The 19,061-nt window shown below is 34.5% G+C and overlaps 1 protein-coding gene across 11 annotated transcripts in view; it reads right to left on the reverse strand.

Moving 5' to 3' along the window:
* Positions 1-19,061, reverse strand: part of CADPS2 (calcium dependent secretion activator 2) — a 567,091-nt gene that overhangs the window by 188,509 nt on the left and 359,521 nt on the right. For all 11 annotated transcript variants that reach the window (XM_009454114.5, XM_001146755.6, XM_054687681.2 and 8 more), the window contains exon 9: positions 5,691-5,757. In XM_009454114.5, coding sequence (XP_009452389.2) covers positions 5,691-5,757 — 67 coding nt within the window. The remainder of the gene's footprint in view (positions 1-5,690; positions 5,758-19,061) is intronic.

The following is a 19,061-nucleotide window of genomic DNA, read 5'->3' on the forward strand; positions in this document are numbered from 1 at the left end:
GCCAGAATATTTAGGACCTCCTCTAAGACACGGTTATGAGTTATTCTAAGTGCAAAGGGAGTCCCTGGAAGAATTTAAGCAGCAAATTGTCATAATGTGAGTTATGCTTTAAATAGATTATCCCACAATGTGAAGAACCTGTTGTTAAGAACGAGGGAAGTGGAAGCAGAGAGAACAGCTAGGATGCTATTGTAAGAATCCATGTGATGATGGTGGTTTCAACTAGTATGGTGGTGGAGAAGATGGAGATGACTGGATGTAAATGGAATGCTGTTTTTGCTATGGAACAGCAATCTTTTCTGCCATGAGGTTAAGGAAAAAAGAGGGATCAAACATGACACCTAGGTTTTGATTTAAGTATGTTCAAATATAAGTCAATTTTATATTCCTTACAGAAGTTTGGGAAGTAACCTAAATTAAAAGGGGAATATTCATTTATATAACAAATATTTACAGATTCTCCACTATGTACAGATTCAGGCACACTACTTGTGTAGAAGATTTTTATACACATACCTGTAGATATAAAGACATATATATGCATATGAATACTTACAAATACACACATGCACACACTCAGAGCATTTTGAAATGGAGTCTTGTAGAACAATTTTCAAAAAAAATTAAGCTCACCAAAATGTAAACTTTTGTGGATTTTTAGCCAGCAATTTCATTCTACAAGAATACTCCCATATATATATGAAGATTAATATACAAGAATTACACATATATTGATGATGGCATTGTTTTTTTCTCCTCCACAACAAAAACCATATTCAAACTGGCATTGTTTGATTTAAAAAAACTTAAATGTTCAAAGGAGGACTGTTAAAGTACATAAACTTATAATATAGAATCCAGTTATTTATTTATTCATTTAAGTTTTTTTTTATTTTATTTTATTTTTTTTTTTCTGGAGACAGTGTTTTGCTCTGTTACCCAGGCTAGAGTGCAGAGGTGCAATCATGGCCTACTGCAGCCTTGAACTCCTGGCCTCAAGTGATTCTCCTGCTTCAGCCTCCCAACGTGCTAGGATTACAGGTGGGAGCCACGGCACCTAGCCTTAGGTAGATTCTTATATGTTGATATGGCAACTTCTCATGGATATATTTTTAAAGGGGAAACAAAGCAACTCACAAAATAAAAATATATGAAATGATTCCATTAGGAATGAATGGATGTGTGTTTCACATAATGATGAATTAGAGGTGCCTAACTCCTTCAAACAAGTTTGGAAGGCCACACTATTAGCAATGGCTACTTGGTGACTTTTGCAAAGGATAGTAGAATAATGTGGTAGTGCTGGCAGGAGTGTTGAAGGGGCCTTTCATTATCTACCATAAAAATTGCATGGTTTAATTTTTATCCTACACTGAGCATGTTCTGGGTTTGTAAATTTTAATCCAATTTAAAGCATAAAGCTATAAAGTCATTATGCCATGATTTTCTTGATTTGGCAACAATATCTCTGTTCACTTCACTTTATCTTACTGCCATTAGCAAACATCAGCTAGTGTCCCAAACTAAACCTAGATATAACTGAACTTCATGTTCTTCAGGTGGTAGTTTCATTCTCAAGTGAGTGAGAGCAGTCTGCTGTAGTGGGTCCCCATGTGTGCTGAATATTTCAGAAATCAATAGGATGGGCAGCCACTTCTTTATGTTGAAAGCAGATCTTGATGACATCCCACTAACAGAGTGCCTCTCATACATCTGCAGCAGGTATGGATCACTCTGTGGCATGGCTGACTGTTTACATCCCGTGCCAACTCAGCTGATATGTAATTAACATTATGTCTTGATAGCCTGCTGTTGTTTGCAGCAACTTCAAGTCATGATTCTGACACATCAACAACCAGTGAACACTTTGATACAGGGCCAAAACAACACAGACGTCTACTCAGTTTCCAATAATGTCACACAGTCAGTGGCCTTCATGAGCACAGGACTCAAATTATACCATCACTCCCTGGCCATTTTTCTAATAGAGTAACACTGTTTTGTACTTCATGAAATGAATGATCCATAGTGATTAATCACATATCTGTTTGTCTTCAGATGAACTGTAGTTATGTGCATCAATGTAATCATAGCAGTATGGCAGAGGAAATAGAAGTTTGACAGAACTGGATTTGCTTGACTCTATGACTTACTAAACTGTATAATCCTGAGTAAGTTCCATAACCCCTCTGTATTATTTTCTTATCTGTACAATGGGTATAATAATAATACCTACCTTCACAGGCTTATTCTGATAAGATAAAGTATTACAAATGTTTTACATAAATGCTTGCCACAAAGTACTTGCTTAATGAGTATTAGATTTAATATAACAATAATTATGTTAATTGGGGAGTGCTTCAGAATTATTTACTACAGAATATGGAATACCTGGGACATACATTTTTGAATAGGCATTAGCAGAATATAGAATGAAGTAATAATTCATTTGTTCAGATCTCAAATACAGAGTGTTAAAGGTAACAAATTATTTTATTATAATGAACTACAATATATTAAAGTATCTTAAGTACTTTACACCAATGATATCTTCCAAATCTAATAATAAAACACTGAGCAAGCACAAGAAAAATAAGTAACAAACATATACAAGTTTAATTCTGGTAGTATTTCAAGCATATTCTTCGAAATCACTGTTCTTTCAATTTGGCTTGAACCAAAATTTACCTTCATTAAAAAAAGAGGCCTCTTAGAAAGCATTAAATTCTATTTATTACTATAACTATATTGGCATCAGAATATAAACAGAGACCAAAATGATCTTACTTGGAAGCCAAATAAACACTCAATATTAACAACTCATTTATTTTCCCACCTTTTGACTCCAATTTAAATGTTTACATGAGAGTCTTTGAAAAGTCTTTTCACCTCAGTGGCTCCTCGAGTGTTCACTTTGAACAATGACTTTGCAGCTGGCCAAACCTTACTCTCAATCAATTTTTATGAGGAATAATTCTTGAGCTGATGGTTGGATTTCCAGTGATATCACTCATAATACACACTCACAAGTGGTGATGAGATTCACATTATCAACAGAGCATCATTCTGCTGATGGCAGCGGCAGACACAGCAGGGGTATACTGTCCTCCCTACGAAAACGATTCCTTCACCTTTCAATAATGCAGCCTGCAGGTATGGACCTACAAACTGTGTGTGGATAGAATCAGAGCTGCCTTTAAAAATACTAATAAAAACTACCCAGTTCCTCCCAATGGGTCATTCTCATTGAATCTCCATACATATCCATCTTGATTTTGAAGTGTGTGCCTTCAATTTGCCTTCCCATTACGTTTGGAATTGAATGTAAGATTCACTTGTGTTTAAAACTTGTCAGAATACTCGCATGGATTCTCAGTTCATTTGGGCATGGAATTCTCTGCATGAATGCATGTGGATATATGCACATATATGTGCGCAAAGTAAATATATAATGCTTAAACATGACTTCAAATTTTAAAAAGAAACCTCAAGTAGAATAAATTCAAATTCATTATAGTTTGGTGGTACTTTCTTAAATTTAAATTATGAAACATATGGGTTTGCCTACTTTGAATTAACTTAGATATCCCTTTTAAAATATAAAGCATATGTTTGTTACTGAGAAAACACTTTTAGCTCCCCAAAGACGTGGTCAATCTTACCCCAAAAACATACCAATTAACAGTCTCAAAGTTTTACAATTCCTTCCTTCATTTCCAAACTCTCTTATGAGTAATAATCAAAGTATACATATTTGCCCTATAACTTCTGAGTCTTACAATCATATGCTAGAAAATAAGATAAGGGGCAAAAGATTACTTGGAACCTTACCTGGCAAAAAGCACGAGGTGATCATTTGACCTCTTAAGACTGATCTACAAAAGCCTAACTTTCATATTCAAAAAATCAGTTAAAACAATCAAATAAAAAATTTAAAAAAAACCAGCGACTAATGCAAATAACATACTGAAAATCTGTGGTTATTGGGTTACATTCCCACGTTCTTTCATACCTATTTCCACCAGTTAAGACCTATGCTTGCTAAGTTAGCTGGGTTTGTTCCCAAACTAGTTTATGCTAACAACATTAGCCATTGAAATCATGTAGTTAAATGAGATTTTACATAAGTACATAAAATAACTGAAAAAGAAGCTGCCGTTTCCATGAAAAATCAGCTGAATGCTTTAGAAAAACTTGATAAAGACAAGTCAGTAACACAACTTTGTCAAATTAGATATGAATGAAATATATCCATAAGATATAAATAAGTGTCCAGAAGTATCTATTAAAATTGCTTAGGAAATACATTTTAATTCATGCACCAATGTAAGAAACTAAATGTGGGAACTGTAGAAGATGGCTTAAGGTTTTTGAAAAATAGATGACCCACAACCCCAAACAGGTAACCTTTTTCAAAGCAACTGCTAGGGCTCTATACAAACAAATTAAATCTGTGTGTGCACGTGTATGTATCTTTTATCAAAGTTGACCAACTATTAGTTCTAATCATGTAAGAAGAGGTTACTTTTTAGCCAGGAAAAAAAAATAGGCTGGCTGTTTGCCATGTAGATAAAACTACTTTTCACTGAGTTTTCACACTTTTCATGGAGTTACCAGGCTATCATGGGACATCAATAAAGTAATTTTATCCAGCAATTGATGGATGGCTGTACGTACTCGCTGGAAGACAGCAAATGATCATTTTCCTTCCTTGGCATTTTACTATGTCATTCTGATCTAGTCCAGTTAAGCTTGTTTAATGTGTGCCATTGGAATCAATGAGATTTTTACAGAATGTTTTGTGTTAAGAATTCCAAGAGTGATACTCTTTTCATATATTGGGAACAAAATAGGCTTGGATTTATCATGGACTGGAATGACTATTACTTAGAAGGGTATTCTTTAATATAAATTTAACTTAATTAGTATGTTCTATGAGCAAAGTTATCCATGACTACAAAAGAAGAGTCAGCCAAACTGCATGTTCTGATAATATATGTTCAGAATCCAATCGTAAACAAATACACACCAGTCAAGTTGACTTAAAAACACATTTATGTGAACAGGTGATTTCTTGGCTTATTTGTACTAAATGTGGCATATTTGCATTAAATGGCAGTATATTTGCATTAAATATGCCAGTTAGTACAAATATATTTATATTAAAATGAGTGATTATATGTATTATGCTTTATATATAAAATATAGAATGATGCAGTGGTTCTTAAGGTATAGTCTTGGAATCCCAGAGATCTCCCATATCTTTTCAGAGGGTTTACGAGGTCAAAACTGTCTTTATAAGAATATTCAGAAGTTATTTGTCTTTTTCACACTTTTTCTCCCATTAGTATAAAGGTGAGTTTTCCAGAGGCTACATTTTATCTGATATTGCAAAAAATTGAATGCAGAAGCTGATGCAAGAAAACAGTTACCTTCTATTAAGCCAGAGGGTAAAGAGTCCAAAAGCATAAAACAATGCCACTTATTTCACTAAATTGTTTGGCTTGGAAAACAGTTATTTTACATAAAAACTTTAGTGTTAGCATGTAATGAATGTACTGCTTTTATTTAAAGTGGCTTAAACATATTTTAATTTCTAAAACAGTAAATTTTGATAGCTATAACCCACATAAACAAATTTTGAGAACTGCTATCTTAGAGTGATTATTTAACAGGAAAAAATGACTAACCTGAACTAGAACAAAGTAACGTTTTTTCCATCTTTTCCAAACCTTCTGTCCAAGGGCATACAGATATCTGGAAAGAAAAACAAAAGCCAAAGAATACTTAAGATGAATAATGTTGTGCTTCCATGTAATCATATTTCTTCCATAGGTATTTATTTTTGAGACCAGCCTGCTAAAGGCAAAGTTTATTTAGCTCATTTGGAAAGTGAGACAACCTGCAGCTTCTGTGATACAAAATGAGTTAGCTTATTCTGGGTTCTCGAAAGGGAATTGATTTATGTGACTTATCAATTTGTCAGTCCTTACCACAAATTGAGCAAAGTAGGAGTTAGAAAGGATAATCAAAGAACCAGTAGGAATTTTATTCTTACATGCAATTCTTAGGAGAGACAAAGGCTATTAATTGAGGACATGGTTATCAATGCTTCAGTTCTCAGATGACTGGAGCTGAGTAGTGCGCCCTGAGGAGCAGCCAGCTGCAGAGCCAAGAATCCAGGGTGAAGGGTCACTGTCCAGCTGGGTGACCCCAAAATGTGCCTGCACCAATCTCAGTCTCCATGTCCTCACCTATCAAATGACAGGATGGATTTGCTGATTTCTAAGGTCTCTGCTAGCTCCATCATTATGGGATTTACCTGACTTATGAAAGCATCTCACTGCAAATGTTTTAACTACAAAATTCTGATAGTAACGAAGATGCCATTGGGTAGTTTTACATAGTTTCAACCATGGCTTTTCTTCAACTTTGCATTGACCTTAGTAAGCTGAATTGAAATGATTAGCCAATCATTTGAGAATATTATTCTTACTGAATATACAAATGATATACTGAAATATCAGGGAGGAAAAAGAAGAAATTAAAAATTAGTGTGACCATGTTGTGGAGAGCTATTCCAAAATTATGCCACAAAATTATAAACACACTCCCTACAAAAGTGGAAAATATTGCTAGAAGTTTAAAATATGACAGAGGCCTAATTGTAAGACTAAAGAAAGATTTTTCAATATTTTATCATAATCCTTTATTCTGAAATGAAGGATTAACAGTGCAGAGGCTGTTCAAACTAAATTTATATACAATTCTGAGTGATTTTTTAAAGGAGCATTATGATTATTTATTTAGGGGCCTAAGATTTTTAGACTTTCACAACTTTTAAAACTAAAATCTTAGGCTGAATCTTTAATTTCTGTCTTATTAAAATAATCCTATTTTGCAAAACATAACAAACATACTGTTTGCCCCCCTCCCCCCTTTAGAAACAGTGACATAGGGAGTTGGCTAAGGTGTGGGGAATTAATGCGCACTCATTCACTACCAGTGGGAGTGTAACATCTTGGGAGATGATCTTTTTGTAGGATAACATGTCAATACATCGAAATAGTCATACTCTTTCATTCCTGAATGTATTAAGGTAATAAGGAGGCGCACATAAAGGTGTATGCTGTAGGGATACATAGAACAGTGTTGTTTATATTATTGGAAACTGATAACAAATGTCCAACAGCAGTAAAATTATTCAATACGTGCTAGCATATCCACAGAGAAACACCATGCTGCCAATGAAATTATGTTTTTGATAAAATTAATAACATAGAAAGTATCACATTGTGTAATATTACATGAAAAGAGTAGGATTCAAAACTACACACATAGTTAATGATTTGGAACTTGTAAAAGAATATGTAAAAATAATTCCAAAATATTACTAATAGTATCTTTGAGTGGTAGAGTTATGGCAGATTTAAGTTTCCTTCTTTATTCCCTGAAAATTCACAGAAATTTTCAGAATCCAGGGGGGAAAAAAAAACATGGAGTTACTAAAAGTCAAAATAAAAACAAAGTTCTTGCATTGTAAAACATCACCCAAATGGTCCAAACCAATTATATATTTTCTTTCAGCACATCAGCTAACTGAAGTTTTTGGTGAACTTCTATTCAGCATTTATGATACCGTTAATTCATTCCATCATCTGTGCTTGTGGATGGAATGTGAATTCATTTAATGACTGGCTGAGACATTACTGCTCTTATTCTTACCTGTTCATTGTTTCTTCTCAAGGACCCCTTAAAACCCTTTGCTCCACCTTTGCTCTAGCTTCTCATTTCTTCTCTGTGGTTCTAGTGACAGGTATTTAGTTGCTCTCTTTCTGTCTTTCTCTGCAATTTCCTGTTTTGAAATGCACATATCCAAGCTCTTATTTCAGGGTTAACAGCAATGACCTCGGGAGCTAGATACTGTGGACATGACAGGTGCCTTTTATGAAAGTGAACTAGCAAGATATGCACCAAATAGCTGGCTCGGAGCCACAGAGAGCATCTGGAATGACCTTTGCCTGGAACCACAGCCTGCTTCTCAGCTCTTTCCAAGTGTCTCACTTTGCAGACTGCTGGGCAACTGGGTCATATACAAGTGAAAGTAAATAGTGATACACAAACCATCAACACCACAAGCTACTCAGTGTCAGTCTTGCTGACAGTGAAGGTCCTGCATAAAGAATAATAATCAGCATGGCACATGTGTACATATGTAACTAACCTGCACAATGTGCACATGTACCCTAAAACTTAAAAGTATAATTAAAAAATTAATTAAAAAAATAATAATAATTATATGTATTTAAGATTAATATGCTTTCTTTCACCTGACATTTGGTCAATTTTGTTAATTTCTTTATTAAAAAGTTTAAAAATATATTTGGAAAAAAAAACATGCAAAAAAAAGAATAATAATCAGCTGCAACATCATCAAAATGACAGATTAACAAAATTGGATTAAAATATATGGTTTCTTTGAAGACAGAAAGCAGGGGGACAGATGGATACATACATGTTGTATTAAGGGGTTAGTAGAAGATGTTATAAGGAACAGAATAAAAGAGAATTTGTGATTGGAACCAAGGTAAGCATTTAAATGATGATTTCTGGGATTAGGTATCAAGTATCCCTATCTAGCTGCTATTTCACTGGTATGAAAGCAGTTTCTTAGCATAAGAAACACATTGAAAAATGAGTGAAGAGCCAGATGCAGTGGCTCATGCCTGTAGTCCCAGAACTGTGGGAAGTCAAGGCAGGAGGATTGCTTGAGAACAGGAGTTCAAAATCAGCTTAGGCAACATAGCCAGACTCTGTCTGTACAAAAATAAAAATAAAAATTAGCTGGATGCAGTGGTACACACTTGTCTTTGCTACTTGGGAGGAGGCTGAGGCAGGATAATCCCTTAAGCTTAGGTTTTGGAGGCTGCACTGAGCTATGACCATGCCACTGCACTCCGGCCTGGGTGACAGAGCAAGATCCTGTCTCTTAGAGTAAATACACGAAGGAGGAATGAAGATAAAAATGTTCATCAATATTATTTAAGAATAAACACTCAAAAACAATCTAAAAATCAAAAATTAAAAAATAATAATTTTGCCATTAAAAGTGAGGCCAGATAAAGAATTACTAATGATATGGGAAAATTCTTATAATGTTAGGTTTTAAAAAAGCAGTCATACAAATTCATATTATATGCATAGAGAAATATCCGGAAAAATGCAACAAAATGTTAATCTTATAGCTAATATCTGGCAAGTGAAATTAAAGATGAATTTCATATTATTCTTTATGCCTTTCTATAATTCCACAATGTCTACATTGGCCATGTCCTCCTTTTATTGTTTGAGTAAAGTTTATTGGTATAGTTTACATAAAGTAAAATTACCTGTTTCAGGTATCTAATTTGATAAGTATTGACACAGTCATGTAACCACCACCACAATCAACTTATAGAACATTTCCACCTCCCCAAAAGTTCCCTTATGCCCTTTATGATCAATCCCCTCCTTACATCCCTAGCTCTGGCAACCCCTCATTTGATTTCTGATTTTATAATTTTTCTTTTTCCAGAACAACATATAATTGGAATTATTCAGTATGTAGCCTTTCTGTCTGGCTTCTTTCATTGAGTAGAATGCTTTGGTGATTCATCCATATTGCTGTACGTAGTTAATATCAGAAGCCCACTCCTTTCATTGCTAAGCAATATATTCCATTGTAGGGATTTGCAATAATGTGTTTATTCACTAGTTGGTGGACATTTAAGTTGTTTTCACTTCTTTGGATATCATAAATAAACCTATTATGAACACTTGTGTACAAGTCTTTTTGTGTAGGCATGTCTTCATTTCTCCTGGGTAAATATCTAGGAGTGGGATTGTAGGGTCATATTGAAAGTACATGTTTAACTTTACAAGAAACTGCCAAATTGTTTTCCAAACTGGCTATACCATTTTGAGTTACCATCAGCAAATGTATAAAGGTACATCTTACTTTTGTAATCAGAGAAGGTTACCATTATTAAATATTAGGGGGATGTAGTCATTATGACTATAAATATGTATTTCTGGTACAACCAAGTTGAATATTTAGAGACCAAAGATAAAGTCCTTTATCTCATTATCTTGAGTACAGTGGAGACATCCTATAAGCTTTCATGCTTAAATGGGTTTTCTAGTTTCCAAGGTCATTCTCAAGTTTTGGAATTTAGAGTAGTCTAAATTCCTTGTAGATGGGTAATCTTTTTACCTCAGAAGGGCTGGAATGTGGAGGGAATGAGGAAAATGGAGCGAAAATCTTTTTACTGTTTGGTAACTATCAGATAATCCATTTATTAGAAAACATCTACAAAACTAAAAAAGCATTTTCTCCTAACCCATCTTATGCTTGGCATTGCTGTTGAATTACTATTCTTTGTTGTTGTTGTTTCTTAATGTTCAGTGTTGTTATGATTTTTTTTTATGGTATCTAAGGCCAAAAAGATTTCTATTTCAGAAAAATATATGAAAGTTACATTTAACCTGATATTATGCTCTACTAGGCAATAGATTTTGTTCATTACATTTACAGGTTCCAGTATCTTTAATTACAGAAACATGAGTTACTCTATATAGAAAGACTGTATATATATCTATAGCCAATTTTTAAAGACTTTGCATATAAAAATCAAGTTGACCTCAAATAGTTAGAAAATATAACTTGATCTTTAATGATTAGGAAGGATCCCATAGCATCTGAGAGTCACTGTTATAAACATAAATTATAATAACTACATAATGCTGTAAAAGGAAAACGCACAGCTCATAAAATTAAATGTAACCATTTATTTGACATATAATGGAAATGGCATTAATTTAACAGATCTTCAATAGCTATTAACTTGTCTTAAAAAATTTGTTTTTTATGTTATTATCATTTGCATTCTGGACAATTGGCATTTTACTGCTTCATAAAGTATGAGTCTACCAAATAAACATATAGAAAAATATTATCTAAGAAATGCGTGTGTCAGGCTGAAGAGAGAGTACCTCGGCTAGGTGTACTAGAGATTTGCTAGCGGGTCTATGCTGCAGCTGTATTCTCCCTCAATATTTTGTAACCTGCTGAGTCATTACTACCTTCCTCACGATTGTGTGATTAACTCAAAGAAGTTTTTTTTTAAGGGTATGTAAATGAGACCTGCCAAATACCAGTCAAACTGGGAACACACATTTAACTGGGTTTTATGTGACAATTTATGATGTTATCCAATAAAATAAGTATCTATCACACAGCATGAGAGAAGCATTTTCTAATGAGTACTGTGAATTTTTTTCACCTGATTTTAAAGAGGAAAGCAGATTTTGTGTGTGTGTCTGAGGGCTTTTTAACATTAATTTCCACCAACCTACAGAATTTGGTTTTAAATATTTTGTTGTCATCTTTGTCAAATTCTTTTAGTTAAATCAGAAATGAATGGAAAAACAAAAGAACACAAATATCATCAGTTTTCATGGCCATGCTACATTCTCCAGTACTCTATTAGCAAATGGCCCTGGGTTGGGGGCGGGGGAGGGAATCCCCAATCAAAGTTAAATTTGATCCAAGAATTATTTGAATGGGGTTAAAAGAGGTATCCCATTGTACATGACATTTTCACAAGCACATATTTCCAAAGCTAATTTAAATATAACACTTTTTCTATTGAACTATTTCCAATGCATCACAATACTCAGGTAACTAGAGTGTTCTGGATTATTTTAAAATAACTGCCCAGATACTATTTAAAGTATTTGTTTTCATGAACACATCCAACTTAAAGCAAGGTATTAAGCAGTTGTTCCCTTTGAACAACAACAACAACAACAATTGCCTGCTTAACTTTAAAATCTTTTCTTCTTGCATGGGATTAGGTAACAAAGAAATTAGCAGCACTGAAACAAAGCTCAGATTTAACACACAAGAGTAAAGCCTTGAAGCATTTAGTTCTATCAGTCAGTATAAACATAGCAATAATCATAAAGTATTAATCCCTCTTTTGGGTTATTTCAAACGGAGAGCACTATTTGCTCCAAAGAAACACACAACTGATTGCTAGGAAACAAAGCACAAAGACAACTAAATATATTCCAGTTTCATTCATCTATGACTTAAAAAAAAAAATCCAGCTATCCTTAGGTCACACTGTATCATCAAATATCAGAGATATGAAGAAACTAAACTTTCAAATTTTTGATTATATATTTAATATATGATGTAGATGTGTAGAATATATTTTATGCTGTTTGGGAAAAAAGTCAAGAGAAAACATTTTTTTAAATGGTATTTGCCTAATTGATTTTTTTTTTAAAGGAAATGGCCAGTCCTTAAGCCAAAATAGTTACTACCAACAAGGCAAATAGTATATTTTAAAAACTTCTATATCTGTAGTTATATATAATCATTAGCGTATCTCAGTACCTACAACCTTTTTGGTGTAAACATGTCAACATGATTCTTAAAAGAGTCAACTATTAATAAGGTAGCTGGAAGATAACACCACAATTACTTCTAAAAGCTTTCATTTGCAAACAAAAATAGTCTTTATGAAATCCATCAGAATGTTCCGTGACAGCAGGAACAAAAACTTTTCTTTAGAAAGATTTCCTGATCATTAACATATGTATTTTAGTACCAATAAAATGGTTCTTGGCAATAGATTTATTGAGTAAAATGAAGTTTAGTAAAAATAAATTTCAAGCATTAACGCTGCAATGCTTATACGACAAAACTATTTTAAAATGCTTGTCTTTACATAGTACCCGGTTGAATGTGTGTGTGTGTTTTTTTAAGTAGATTCATATGTAATATTCTGATTTGTTTTCTTTTAAGCCAAAAACCTCAGAAGTAAGTTTAACCGTTAAGCCATTTTCCTTTAAATACTATATATTCTTGGCTAACATTTATAATCACAAAAGTCAATGACATTTTAAGAACTCATTTTCTGATTAAAAAATTGAGATTTAACTCATCTTCATATCACAATATGTTTGAACTATATCCCATACTATTCTAGTAATAGTAAAGACATAGCTAATATTCTCTATGCCAGATTTTATATAGAAAAGAGTAAAATGAAATAAAGAACTCGCTTACCCAAACACTTTAAAAGCATTTATCAAACCTTTCTAACTTGAAGATTGTTCAAAGAATACTTCAACACACACAAATTCTCCAAACACATTACTAAATATTGTAGTTTAGTTTCAATTAGAATGGTAGCACACAATTCTAATAGAAATGAGAATATGACAATTTATTTGCACTGAGTCCATGCTGTGAGAGTTCATGGTTTTACTTTATGATGAAAAATCATCACTAATGAATATTTGAAAAACATAATTGTATACAGAAGATGGGAATTATTTGGTGCCTGAAAAAAAGAACTATTAATTTTGGTGGATCACTTATGAGTCTAGCGCTTTATTCAAAGAAATGCAACAATCAATTTACATGTTGAATGATAAAGCCTTTTCTTCTACAAGCCTTCATTTTTCAAGGAACAATACAGAAAGAAAAAAAAAATCAATATATAGAGTAGTTTAGTCCTGGAAAGGGCTTTCATAAGAGAAACCTCAGTCAAGGTTGAAAGAGCAATTAATGCAGGCTCAAAAATCTGGGCCATTCGGATAGAGTTCGGTTAACATGTGGCAGAAGTAATCATCCACTTGTGAAAATGATTTTCGGTTCATTCTCAAACACCTTTCAGACACTCATGATCCCATTTAACTGACAACAATACAGGCTATCTGTGGGCACCATTGCATTTGAAGTGAAAACCAATAGGGACCAAATGCCCTCAGGCACTTTCAGTCATTCCCTACAAGTTCTCTGCTGCTTGCATAAAAGGAATCTTCCTTTCACTACATTCTTTCTTTTATTTGACCCCACAAGATTAAGACTTTTTTTTGGGGGGGGGGGTGAGGTGGGGGGGCTTGTTTCAACTAAGGATGAAAAAAGAAACTGATTCCAGACAACACTGGGACCTGGGCATTAAGAAACTTAGAAGTAAATACTTTCTGGTTGGTTATTATAGGCTTGAATTATTATGGGAAACAGTAAAAGAGAGGTGGGGATGCATGGAAAGGATCCTCATCAAACAAAATTACATAACATTTGTGGAGAAATTATGACTAGAGAAAAACCAATAACTCCTATTGTTGAGCAAGAACTTAAAATTTATGTGCTATATAAACAGGAGATTCCTAAAAGCAAATGCATAAAACATAGAGTTCTTCACTTATATTAGGTATCACATTTTATAGAATTGTCCCTCTTCCTTTTCCTGAGAAGTTCTACCTTCTGTTAGTTTCATCTCAGTTAAATCCAAGTTAAGCCTCAGCTCATATCAGCACTGTAACAGTTTAAAACAGTTTAAGACAGTATAAAACTATACTAAAAATTTGCTTGCTATAGCAAAATCTAGAAAATGAATGAAGGCAAACTGCCCAGATAAGAAGACCATAAAACCCCATTCCACCCTCAGATAAGACATCAAGAACTGCTGATGCAGTTCTAGCTGATCATTCTTTTTTTCTCTTTTTGCAAAATAATTCATTTTATTTTATTTATTTTTGAGACAGAGTCTCACACTGTTGCCCAGGCTGGAGTACAGTGGTGCGATCTTGGCTCACTGCAAACTCCACTTCCCAGATTCAAGAGATTCTTGTGCTTCAGCCTCTTGAGTAGCTGGGATGACAGAGGCATGTCACCATACCCAGCTAATTTTTGTACTTTGGTAGAGACGGGGTTTCACCATGTTGCTCAGGCTGGTCTGGAACTCCTGAGCTCAAGTGATCTGCCCACCTCAGCCTCCCAAAGTGCTGGGATTACAGGTGTGAGCCACTGCATCTGGCCCCTTTTTATTAAAAAAAATTTTTACTGATATGTATTTTACATGTTTATGGGATACATGTGACATTTTGATACATGCATAAAATGTGTAATGGTAAAATCGGGAAATTTGGGATCTCCATCACCTCAAACATGTATTTCTTTGTAGTGGGAACATTTCAAATCTTCTCTTCTAGCTATTTAAAAACATACAATAAATTATTATTAACTATAGTCACCCTATTGTGCTATTAAACACTAGAACTTATTCCTTCTATGTGACTATATGTTTGAACACATTAACCAACCTCTCTTCAGCCCCATCCTCCCCATCCCCCACCCCCAACACCCTTCCCAGCCTCTGGTAATTATCATTCTAACTTCTATCTCCACAGATCAACTTTTTTAGCTTTTACACGTGAGAACATGTGCCATCTGTCTTTCTATGCCTGGCTTATTTCACTTTATATAATAACCTCCAGTTTCACCCATGTGGCTGCAAATGACAGGATTTCATTCTTTTTTATAGCTACATAGTATTCCATTGTGTACATGTACCACATTTTCTTGATCCACTCATTTGTTGATAAACAGGTTGATTTCATATGTTGGCTACTGAGAACAATGCTACGATAAACATGGAGGTACAGGTATCTCTTTGATTCACTGATTTCTGGTTTTTTTTTTAATAAACAGACATTAGTGGGATTGTTGGATCACATGATAGTTCTATTTTTAGTTTTCTGAGAAACTTCCAAGCTGTTTTCCATAATGGCTGTACTAGTTTACATTCCCACCAACAGTATTTAAGAGTTCCCATTCTCCATATCTTCTCCAGCATTTTACAATTGATCATTATTAAAGGATATATCTTAATATAGATGTCAATGCACTGTCACCTAGAAATAAAACAACTAGAAAAATAATTAATTCTATAAAATGTAGTTTTCAATAAATATAAGCCAAACAACCCAACTAAATCAAACTGTGCAGATAAATATTTTATTAAAAGACAGTTTTTCCTGATATTTTCCTTTGCTAACTGGTCATTGGCATTCTTTTATATCTCAATTAGCAGAAAAAAAGTACCTTGATAAATATTTTTAAGTGGTTCATGATCAGTGCTGATATTTATACGACTGTATAAATATGTTAGGTCATTATTCCTTTTTATTTTTAAAAATCAACCAACAAATTGTATATATTTATGGTGTGCAACATGTTTTGAAATATGTGTACATTGTGAAATGGCTAAATGAAGTTAATTAATATATGCATTACCTCAATATATTCTACCACAGGAGGCGTATTTCATAAAGCATGGTTTCATGTTTTTCCTCAATTTAAATACCCTTCAAAATTTTTGTCTACACATGCTTCACTGTTTGCTAAAAGTTAAAGAAAATTAGTAGGCTTTCCAAGCTGATTATAAAATGTCTCAGAAGTAAATAAATGGGAAAAATGTCCAAAGAATTTACTGAGTAGCCCCCTCTACCCCAACCAGGCAAACTTGCAGAGAGGTCTATTCCTCCATCCTCTAGGAAGAGGACTGGGACTGTGAAAATCTGAATGTCTCTGGGAGTAAGCCTATGGCACATTCCAAAGAAAAGGACATTTTGCATCTCTTGGCAAAAAGTCTCTGAGGCATCTAACAATTAAAAGGAAATGGTTTACTTATGCAATCCTAGACATTTTTGTGAGATACTCTATTAAGCTTTCCTTTCCCTGAAAACGTAAATAGTTTAGCAAGAAACAAAAGGTTTAGCAAAGGCTTTTATGTGTCAAACCATATCATGTTGACTAATAAAAATACATTCTCTTTTAGGGCACATTATTCCCAAGATATAACAAAATGATCAAATGTTATTTAACATTACATGTAATACAGGTAATCCTGAATTAACACAAATATGTTAGGCCTTCATTTCCTTTTTTCTGGAAATGTAGGTATCGGTCTCCCTTTTTCATATTCAGAATTTCAAGTGAAATATGTACATAAAATGCCCATTCTATAAACTACATACACTCTAAAAAAATAATTAAGATGACAGTTTGAGATACAGTGTTTTCCACAGTGTGTGTCTTGGAACATCTGGATACAAGGAGGTACTGTGAAGAAAAAGAATGGCAAATAAATGTGAGGAATACTCAGTTAAACAAAACTAAGCAAGTTCTGTATTTATTAAGGACTTCTAAGAGCCTGTAGCAGACATGTGCAAAGGTAGGGGAGAATAGTGTATGTGGTATCTCCAAAAGTGCAGAATATTTTCCATAGAATATCTGTAACAGTCATGTTCTCTAGCACATACTTTGAGAAATTAACTGGACTAGATTACTGTTAATGAGTCTTTAAGCAATAAAATTATATAACTGGGTTTTTACATTGTTTGGAATTAACTAATATCCTAGTCATAATTAAAATACCATCTTCACTTCCAACATATTTTTACTACGTATCTATAAAAATGTATGTTTGGGGCTGGGTGTGGTGGTTCACGCCTATAATCCCAGCACTTCGGAAGGCTGAGGTAGGCGGATTGTTGAGCCAAGGGGCTTGAGACCAGCCTGGGCAACATGGCAAACACCCCATCTCTACAAGAAACATAAAAAAATTAGCCATGTGTCTGTGGACCCAGCTGCTCAGGAGGCTGAGGTGGGGGGAATCACCTGAGCCTAGGAGGTCCAGGCTGTGGTGAGCCATGATAGTGCCACTGGACCACAGCATGGACAACACAGTGAGACCCTGTCTCAAAAAAAAAAAATTCTTTAAAAAGTTTTCTTTAAAATTTTGATCATAATCTCCATGGACTATGCTTGGTTCCTGAAAGGCCTCTTCTTCTAGTATGTTGCTCTCTGGTCTTGGCTAATGAGGACATTTTAGCAGAGCTCTGAAATTTAGTAAACAAACTATGTCCGTCTTTAGAGTAACATCTTCATGTAACTTATTTACAAAGGTACCTAAATTCCTCCTAACACTCAGCATGTTTCACAGATTTCCCTTCCCAATAGCCTCTTCTACGAAAACTATGTCACTTGAACTTCAACTTTACACTTTGTGACCAATCTTGTCGGTAGTCAAGGAGGCTTGTGGAGTTCTGATTCAAGGCTGGAGGAACTGAGCAGTAAGATACGCTTGCTGTTAATCCAGCTCTGATATCATCCTTTGGCTTCAGTGTCTCAGTCCCTGCCCTGCTCCCTTGTGTTTAAATACAGTCATACATCGCTGAATGATGGAGGCCTTCTGAAAAATGCATCATGAGGCAATTTTGTCTTTGTGAGAAGGTAACAGAGTATACTTACATAAACCCAGATGGTACAGCCTACTACATACCTAGCACATACTTTGAGAAATTAACTGGACCATACGGTTGAGTTATTAACTGGTTATTATATTATGGTTAATTGAGAAATTAACTGGGCTACATGGTACAGCCCATTTCTCCTAGGCTATAAACCTGTACAGCTTGTGATTGTAGGAATTGTAACACAATGGCAAGTATTTGTGTTTCTAAGCATATCTAAACATAGGCTACAGTAAAAAAGGTTTTAATCTTATGGGATCACTGTCATATATGCCATCAGTCATTGACAAAATATCATTATGAGCTGTGTGCCAGCAGCTGTTTTGATAAGCTGCCCAATATCCCAGGCTGAGGACACAGCTTTGCTCTTGTTCTTGCTAAACTTTCTCTGATACTTCGTGCTTGAATTCTTGACGTGTTAGTTGGTCAGAGACATTTCTGCAGTTGCTCACATGGATAAACACTGTGTTGATATCCTTTGATACACTTATTTATTTATTTATTTATTTGAGGCAGAGTCTCACTCTGTTGCCCAGGCTGTAGTGCTATGGCATAATCTCGGCTCACTGCAACCTCCACCTCCCGGGTTCAAGTAATTCTCATGCCTCAGCCTCCTGAGTAGCTGGGATTATAGCCATGCACCACCATGCCCAGCTAATTTTTCATATTTTTAGTAGAGATGGGGTTTCACCATGTTGGCCAGGCTGGTCTCCAACTCCTGGCCTCAGGTGATCTGCCCGCCTCAGTCTCCCAAAGTGCTGGGAATACAGGCATGAGCCATTCCGCCTGGTCTTCTTTGATATTTTTATTGTCTTCCTTTGACACGAAGAACTCCTCTGTACAAATACTCTCTGGGTTCTCACTACTCTTCCAATTGTTCACATGTAGTGTGTTTCACCCCATTT

The sequence above is a fragment of the Pan troglodytes genome, chromosome 6 (assembly GCF_028858775.2).
Source record: "Pan troglodytes isolate AG18354 chromosome 6, NHGRI_mPanTro3-v2.0_pri, whole genome shotgun sequence".
Lineage (NCBI taxonomy): Eukaryota > Metazoa > Chordata > Mammalia > Primates > Hominidae > Pan > Pan troglodytes.